The 9,111-nt window shown below is 43.8% G+C and overlaps 1 protein-coding gene and 1 long non-coding RNA gene across 3 annotated transcripts; one reads left to right on the top strand and one right to left on the bottom strand.

Annotated features, from left to right (window-relative positions):
- Positions 1 to 234: 234 nt before the first annotated feature.
- Positions 235 to 5,572, bottom strand: LOC123086904 (dihydrolipoyllysine-residue succinyltransferase component of 2-oxoglutarate dehydrogenase complex 1, mitochondrial). Of its 2 annotated transcripts, XM_044508731.1 has the most exons (13): positions 5,385 to 5,571; positions 3,221 to 3,281; positions 3,107 to 3,134; positions 2,787 to 2,854; positions 2,625 to 2,699; positions 2,500 to 2,555; positions 2,345 to 2,389; positions 1,978 to 2,229; positions 1,800 to 1,894; positions 1,256 to 1,346; positions 1,066 to 1,176; positions 765 to 959; positions 235 to 673 (listed from the first exon to the last, which is right to left on the bottom strand). In XM_044508731.1, the coding sequence occupies exons 1-13, from the start codon at positions 5,430 to 5,432 to the stop codon at positions 482 to 484; spliced, it is 1,317 nt and encodes a 438-aa protein (XP_044364666.1). In that variant the 5' UTR covers positions 5,433 to 5,571; the 3' UTR covers positions 235 to 481. The 2 variants fall into 2 exon arrangements, with proteins under 2 accessions (XP_044364666.1, XP_044364665.1); XM_044508730.1 differs by having other exon boundaries at positions 2,500 to 2,699; positions 5,385 to 5,572.
- Positions 2,788 to 3,069, top strand: LOC123086905 (uncharacterized). The gene is made up of 2 exons (XR_006441157.1): positions 2,788 to 2,921; positions 3,005 to 3,069. It is a non-coding gene; the product is annotated as an uncharacterized lncRNA (long non-coding RNA).
- Positions 5,573 to 9,111: the final 3,539 nt, after the last annotated feature.

Genomic DNA, 9,111 nt, shown 5'->3' on the forward strand with positions numbered 1-9,111 from the left:
CAAACTTCAAGGGGAACTTTGTGTCACTAGAATGCGAAAAGAATGACCTGAGAAACTTCAAAAGCTCAAATAATTCGATGGAAGTCTACTGGGCATTCAGACACAGCAATTGCACCACGCTGGAAATTTAGAAATTGTAAAGGTGGAAAATACACTGGAACTGTCACGATCAAACACCTGCCTCTGCCTGATACCAATCAACCAGACGTCACATGAGATAATTAGCACGTTAAATGGCACGACAAAGTTGAGGGTGTCCATTGCTATTGTAGATCATAATATGTTTAGGGAACTAGTACGTCCCAACAAGTATAACCTCAGAAAAAGGAAATGAATTCGTTGATGTTTCTACTACAATTCAGAGGCCAGCAACCGAATTCTCAATTGTTGGAGAAGCGACTACGGCATGAGTCAAAATTTTGTGTACAATTATTCCGAAATCGATGTGAAGCAATCTTTACCCCAGAAGTAACAAACAGAACTATATGTCAAGGAGCAACCTCCGTGGATCTTCAACCACGTCCTTGATGCGGCGCAGAAACAGAACAGCTTCTCTGCCATCTATCAGCCTATGGTCATATGTCAGTGCAAGGTACATCATTGGCCTCGCAAGGATGGAGCCATCCACAACCACAGGGCGTTGGACAATAGAATGCATTCCAAGAATTGCTGACTGCGTTAGGCAAGGAATTAAGGGTTGAGTTAGGAGGTGAATTGTAGAATTTTAACAAAGAAACGTAGAAGGCAGCAAACAAAACGAGAACCTGTGGAGGGTTGATGATAGGTGTGCTGATAAGACTTCCATAGACACCACCGTTTGAGATTGTGAAGGTTCCCCCTGCCATCTCATCAATTGACAATGCCCCCTCAGTTGCCTTCTTTGCAAGGCTGTTTATCCCCTTCTCAATGTCAGCAAAGTTCATCCCTTCTGTATCACGGATAACAGGCACCACAAGACCCTAAAGCAGAACGACATTCATATCACATTATGACAGCAGGATGCATGGTAAAAAGAAAATGCTGGTCGTTCCGTAATTCAACCTAGAGAAGAAAAGGTGTCAGTACCTTGGAAGTGCCAACAGCAACACTAACGTCAATGTAGTCTCTGTAGATGATGTCATCACCATCAATAACAGCATTGACAATTGGCTGATTTTGAAGCGCAGAAACAGCAGCCTTCAAAAAACAAGTGGATTTAGGATGACCCAGGAAATTACCAAACAATCATTTAAGCTGCTCATCAGATTGCTACTACCTTAACAAAGCAGGACATCAGGCCCAATTTGACACCATGCTTCTTAACAAACTCATCTTTGTAGTCAGTCCGCAGTTTCATCAAATTGGTCCTAATGCAATGAAGAAGCAGTTGTAATAAAAATGAAACAACTTATTCAGGGACATATCAGCAGCGTATAGTAAAATAAAGACATATCAAGAAAGCATTAGAAGATAAGCACAAAGATGTAAACTCAATAGGACAACTATTATGGAACCTTTTTCATACTCATCCGACTAATTATTTTGGAGCATAACATGTTTGAAGCATACTTGCACATTATTTATACTTGATACAGTTTAATGGTGCTTCATTTACACTTTACAGACTCATCATGTCAACCCTAGGACATAATGGAGAGGGACATTGTTTTTAGAATAATGATAGTGGAGAAATTTGGGCAAGTTTGGTGTAACTTAGGCTCACGCAGGTGCCAAAAGCCAGTGATGCATTCATGGGTACACCAACCACACTGACACTACAAAGGTACAGATATTAGAAAACAAACGACTGATGCACTTACATGTCAACTTCGTTGAATGTAGTCAGTAGTGCAAAAGTGTTCTGAGAATCCTTCAAACGATTTGCTATACGCTTCCTGAGCCTTGGCATTGACACCTGCACTTATCGCAATCCAAAAATAATGTATCCATAGCATGTCTGATCAACCATATATAACCAAATGACATGAATGACCTTACCCGTCTCTCTCTTTCCTTTGGAGGGAGCTGAGGTTCTGAGGGGGAGGCTAGTTTTGACGCCTGTGGTTTGACAGATTCTACTTTTGGTGATTTTGCCTCAACCTTAGGTTTCTCTGGAGGAGGTGGAGGAGGGGTCTCCTTCTGGGAGGTCTCTTCAGATGGTGCAACATGGGCCTCACTTGGAGCAGCAGACTTAGATATCACGGCAATTTTGGTACCTGGAGTAACAGTGTCACCTTCACTGGCAATGAACTGCAAAGCACTGATGTGATCAGGAGAGTAGCCATACTGCTAAATACACAATTGAGGTAACTTGTGGGGCGTGCAAAGCAAATTTGGAATCACAAAATGCATGGATGGCAGTCACCTTTTCAATTACCCCAGCTTCTGGACTGGAAACATCTATTGTAACCTGAAAATAGAATGGAGCACTTCCATTTTAAGGATCGTTCTATCATCAAGAACAGCAGAAAAAACTAAAAAACAGGTATTAAAATGGGAATGAATGAGCCAAAGCATCACCTTATCAGTTTCAATCTGAGCTATCGCCTCATCAGCTTCAACTCTATCACCAGGTTCTGCAGCAAATAACATGTCAGGAGCATAAACGTTGACAACTTGAATAACAGAGAGAGGCAGGTGCATACTCTTTAAGAAATTGGCAAGGGTTCCATCAGTTACAGATTCACCCATGAAGGGCACAACAGCTTCAACCAAGTCACCTTAAAACAAAGACAAGAGATGATAAAGAATTTGTCAGGCAACAATTCACAACTATCAATATCCTCTACAGGGCTGATATACCTTACCATTCTCTGAAGCAAATGATCTACTCCAAATTTGGTAAGGAGAAGCATTTCGAAGGAAATAGCGTTCACTACAATAAATCATTAAAGGTCATACTTTATTCAATGAAAAAAGTGGGTTTTATAACAGTGTAATAAGTAGTACTCCCTCTGTAAACTAATATAAGAGCGTTTAGAACACTACTTTAGTAATCTAAACGCTCTTATATTAGTTTACGGAGGGAGTAGCAACCACCAACTAAATACAATAAAGTTTTGTCAGTAAATAAATTATATACTACAATCACAAAATGACAAAATGAAGCGCAAAGGTTACTCCCTACCATGTTGGCTTTGGAAGTCTCGGAGCACCTGCAATGAAGATTGCAGAAAAGCATTAGTTGCCAAGCAAACTAACAGTAACCAACTTCAAAAGTAACATCTGTAGAGCTACTAACCTTCAAGTAACTGAGTGCTGAAATGTCTAGCATGTCTAGAACTCTGGAGCAAACTTAATACCTGCAAGCGCACTAGAACCATTAGAAGAACCTACCAAATTTAAGCATGCAAAAGTAAATGAACAAAGGGAAACTATATAACTCTGTAGAAACAAATGAATGAGAGAGAAATAAGTTTTTGGCACTAAGCAGTGCCATTTTCTACTGGCTGTGCCACAGACAATGTGGTCTGGTCGTGCATGTCAGCAACAGAATGTAGTGGCAAAAACAAAATTTCCCAACAGAAAAGAAAAACAGAGGTTGTGTGATGTACTATTATGTTATCACTAGAATGTGAAGAACTCGATCGTCTAAAAATAGAGTAACCAATGAACAAAACTACAGAAACATGACCGTCTGGCACAGTTGGATTACCCTAGTGACCCACTTAACGTGTTTAAGGGAACTGCACGCGCATTTTGAAAGTAAATGGATGTAGATGGACCCATTGCAAGTTCAAGGACCATAAGTCCACTTCATGCTTACTACATCTTACAGTTGATTCAAACATCAACTGATGGCAAAATCCAACTAAAATAGTAAACAGATTAACGAACATGCGTACAACAGGACACATCTGCATTTATGCATTCAGCTTACATGCGAAACTCTGTCTGCTTAACAAGGTCATAGAATTCCCGGGCTACAAGATTAAGTTTCAGACATGATGAATTGGCTCATCTAGTTGAGCCATAGCATGCAAGCTCTTGTACACACATCCCCACAGTTCTCCCCAAATGTGTAAATCATATAAACAACTCGCATTCACTTTGCAGCATACAGGTTTCGTTCGATACCTAGAAATTATTATAGCCTGAACTCTGCCGAATAAGGTCAAAATCAATTATGGAAGCAAGCAATAACTTGGCATGTACTCTGATCGTCACAGGTTATTCCTTCAATGTGGCTTAATAATTCTCCACAGATCAAATCAAGATTATCTTTGTCCAAAAAAAATCAAAGATTATCTGACACAAAAAGGACTAAATCTCTACAACCCATATGATGTCAAAATCCACCACACCTACCACCCGTAAAACAATCTGACGGAAATAAAGGCTTTGAATTATTAATAAATTCTGCACAGATGACGTAGCAGGGACAGCAAATCTCCTCCGCGGCAACCAAATCCTAGTGGTTCAACCATCAAACGATGTCAAAATAAAACTTAACTAGGAGTAGTTAACAGATCGCCGAATATTCATACAAAAAAACATCTACATTTGGGTACTGAGCTTACATGTGAAACTCTGAGCTCTAGTCTGCTCAACCAGGTGATATCTTGCAAGCTCTCCTAGACACATCCTCCAAAACCAGTTTAGTTGACCTACTTAACGTTTTTAAGGGACCTAAGCATACATTCTAAAAGTAAATGGATAGATGGACGACCTGATGCAAGTTCAAGGATCATAAGTAAACCATGGCAAAATTAAACTAAACTGGTTAACAGATCACTGAAATGGGTACAAATCTACATTGGAGAAGTTAGTTTCCGCGTGAAAATTTGACCTCTAGTCTACTCAAACAGGTCAATGAACTCCAAGGCTACATTACTAAGTTTCAGACATGACGAATTCCGATTTCCTTAATTTCTTAACCATACCAACAACTCGCATTCACTTTGCAACATGCATGTTTGGGTCGATATCTAGAAATTATCAACCTCAACTCTGCCAAATAAGGCCAAAACTAAGCGTGGGAGCAAAAGGCAACAATCTGGTAGTACGATCTCCGATCGTCGCAGGGGTATCCCTTCGTCACGGTTCAACAATCCTCTACGGATCAAAATCAAGACTATCTGACGCAAAAAAGGGTAAAATCTCCACGACCCTACACGACGTCAAAATCAGACACGCGTACCGCATCCGCAAAACGATCCGACGAAAATAAATCCTCTCAATTGGAAACAAATTATGCGCAGGTGACGTGGAAGATGCAGCAAATCACTTTCGCAGGAAAAAAAAAATAGTAAATCGCCTCCATGGAACCAAGCCCGTTCCGCGGAAACCACCCGGCGGATGATCCCCAATCCGGCCGAATCATCGCATCAGATCACCCAGAACATGGATACATAGGCGAGAAACAGGAGCGGAGGGAGCGAGGGAGGGAGGGAGGGAGGGGTTACGGCGGCGGGGCGGCGGAGGAGGAGGCGGGACGCGAGACGGGACGCCATTCGCCGGGGGTGGGGGATCTGCGAGGGCAACGAGGTGGGGAGGGGAGGGAATGCGGGCTCTCCTAGGATGGAGAGGATGGGATTCTATTCTATTCTGTTTCGCCCCTTCGCTTTTGTATTTGTAAATGGTCTTGGTACAGGAAGCAAAAAGATATTCTTGTTAACCTAAAACTAAGTCGGGGCAATTTGTCGCCGCGTCCAGGAGTGGATGCACGCCTCTGCCTAACGCAACGCCCTCTTCCTCGAGAAACAAAGATTTGACCCCCTTTTCTCTTGTTCACATGAGATTTGGCCCTTTCACGTAGGTGGATTTGGTGGAATGCTCCAAGGGGCAAAATAAAGTTTTGGATTACTTTGTTTTTGATGATGATCAGGCAGCATCCAATACCATACTACTAAGACCAATATGCCCTCTGCCGGTTCTCTGAAGATGGAATAACGTTTTTTCTGATGATCGGACCGCAATAGCTTGCGAATGTTCAGCGAGAGGCATGACGTTTGCGAACACTTTTATGACAAATTACATGAGACAATAGCCAGAATGCCACTATGAGAAACCGAACTTGCCAAAATACCACTATGAAAAACCAACTTGCCAATATACCACTACTTCCAGTTTTCTCTAGCCAAAATACCACTAGTGACTAACGGAGAGTAACACCATCCAAAAAAGACTTCTATACCCTTACCTCTTCATAGCCCAAAGCATACATTTCAACAACAAAAAAAGCAACTATAGTGCAACATTTCAGAAGCCAATTTGACATGAAAACATCACCAACTCAACATAATCCTACTTTGCATCATCCAACAACAAGATAGCAACTTTTCAGCATCATTTTGAAAAATTCCAGCAACATTTTGACAGCATTTCAGCAGCATTTTGACAGCATTTCAGTAGGAGCCACATTGTTTGCAAGTAATGTCTCATCATCCCCTCGCACATGATGTGGATCATAAGAGTTGTCAACATCTAGTGTTCCCAATGGTACTCTTGCAGCCTTTGGCTCGACATTTTTCTCCTTTGACTTTGCATTCTCCTTTGACTCCACATTCTCATGCAAATAGGTGTTCTCCTCACCGCATCCTACAGGCTCATCATCCTCATACTCGCCTTCATAGGCTTGCTTCGGCCAAGCAAAGAATGGAGCATGAATAGGTTGATCATCCATATCCTCGGCCATGATAGGAGCTTGTTCCTTGTGTTGCTGTTTGTTCTCAATGGTCACACCAAACCTCACTATTTTCGTGTTATAACACCTATCAAACAATTCAGCTATCTCTGATTCAGAGATCAATGGGATGGTGTTATATCCTGTTCCATACCAAATAGTCTTTCTCTGATCAGGAGACCACTTGAACTTCTCCTCCACAACCTCCTTTATCCGCGCCACATACAAGTCCCGACCGACCATGAAATCCCATGTTTTGCCCCTTCTGTAAACTCTTTTGCCGTCTACAATCGTCAAGTAGGACTGAACATCTATTTCTACTTTGAAATCGGCCATCGAATCGACTGTGAAACACACAAACACAACAAATTCTAAATTTGTTGCACTTACAATGAAAAAGAACTATGAAAACAGGGGAAATTTTGTACCTTTTGCCGCTGGAGATGTACTGGAGGGTTGGAGGCAGAGGAGCCACTCGAAGGCGAGGTTGCAGGGGAGGCCGCGAGCTGGTCCGGTCGGTGCCAAGCAATGGAGCGCCGCCGTAGGACTGATCCGGGACGAACTCGAGCAGATGGACGAGCTGGGTAAGGTTGCAATGGAGTAGAGGAGGCCGGCAAACTGATCCGGGACGAGCTGGGGCGGATACCTCTGACCGGAGCTGCGCCGTTGGGCTGGCTGGCGCCGGAGCCGATGCGTCGGGCGGCCAGCCAGGCGCCGACAAGCAGGAGTGAGGGCGTTAGGCTGCCCAGCCACGAACCCAGGGAGGAGGAGGAGGAGGGCGGCGCACGGAGGGACCTGGGGGATGGGTGGCGGAGAGGGTCAGAGGGAGGGAGGAGCTGCGGGGCGGCGCCGGTGACGGCTGGTTCCTCGCGTCGCCATGCTCCTGGTGTGTGCGTGCGGGAGGAGAGGGGGAGGAGAGGATAGGGTTGAGCCACGGGGGTAATTTTGGAATAGCCAAAAAACTGACAAGTTGCCTCCGCTTTGACTAACAGAAAAAGTTTGACAACTAACGGAAGTGTTATTTTGACAAGAAAAACTGAGTGTGCAGTGGTATATTGGCAAGTTGGTTTTTCATAGTGGTATTTTGGCAAGTTCGGTTTCTCATAGTGGCATTCTGGCTATTGTCTCAAATTACATTGTGGGAGGATGACGATTTCTTCAAGAACACATGGCGATTCCTGGCAAAATGAGCTGTAAAAATTGTCATGCTCGATTGAAGAAATTGTCATATTCCGCACAATATAATTAACGTGAAAAACGTTTGTATTGCCATCCTCTCCCAGCGAACGTTCACCTGATAACATTACCTATATTTTGCGGGACCAATTTTCGATATATTCATCATCTGTCATGGCGGTAAAAAGAACACCAAAGTTAACAAAAATTATATTCACGTCCATAGACTACCTAACGACGACTACAAAGCATTGGAGCAAGCTGAAGGCGCGCTACCGCCATCGCCCCTCCCGCGTCATTGACGAGCAAAACTTGTTGTGGTAGACAGTCGGGAAGTCATCATGCTAAGGCCTCACATGATCATCGCACCATAACAGCAACCGGACTGTGCGTCTAAGGCGGATGGTAACAGAAGGTAGGGGACACGATGTTTTACCCAGGTTTGGGCCCTCTTGATGGAGGTAAAACCCTACATCCTGCTTGATTATTCTTGATAATATGTGTAGTACAAGAGTTGATCTACCACGAGATCGGAGAGGCTAAACCCTAGAAGCTAGCCTATGGTATGATTGTATGTTGTCCTATGGACTAAAACCCTCCGGTTTATATAGACACCGAAGGGGGCTAGGGTTACACAAGGTCGATTACAAAGGAGGAGATATACATATCCGTATTGCCTAGCTTGCCTTCCACGCCAAGTAGAGTCCCATCCGGACACGGGACAAAGTCTTCAATCTCGTATCTTCATAGTCCAACAGTCCGGCTGTCCGGAGACCCCCTAATCCAGGACTCCCTCAGTAGCCCCTGAACCAGGCTTCAATGACGATGAGTCCGGCGCGCAGTATTGTCTTTGGCATTGCAAGGCGGGTTCCTCCTTCGAATACACCACAGAAGAGTTTGAATACAAGGATAGTGTCCGACCCTGCAAAATAAGTTCCACACACCACTGTAGAGAGAATAATATTACCACAAATCTAATCTGCTGACACGTTTTGGCAGCGTGACATCACGGCACGGCCCGGTAATTATTTGAACCATTTTTCTTTAACCAGCCCCGCACATAACGCGAGGTGGTTTCTTGACACGTCTTGCCGAAGCAGGGATTGTGTTCCTCTTATTACGGGATTCTCATCAATACGGACGTGGGTAACCCAACCGCGCCATCAATTACGGCGCTTGGGGGATAAGCAAGTTTTACCAGGCTAGTGGGGGCGTATAGTTTAGCCCGCCCTTATAAAGGGATAAGATCTCACCTTTTTCCACCCACGCCTTCTTCCTCCTTGCTCATCCATTCTCGTGCACTCGAGCTCCAGCGCCCAAGTCCGCATCCT

The sequence above is a fragment of the Triticum aestivum genome, chromosome 4A (assembly GCF_018294505.1).
Source record: "Triticum aestivum cultivar Chinese Spring chromosome 4A, IWGSC CS RefSeq v2.1, whole genome shotgun sequence".
In the NCBI taxonomy this organism is placed as follows: Eukaryota; Viridiplantae; Streptophyta; class Magnoliopsida; order Poales; family Poaceae; genus Triticum; species Triticum aestivum.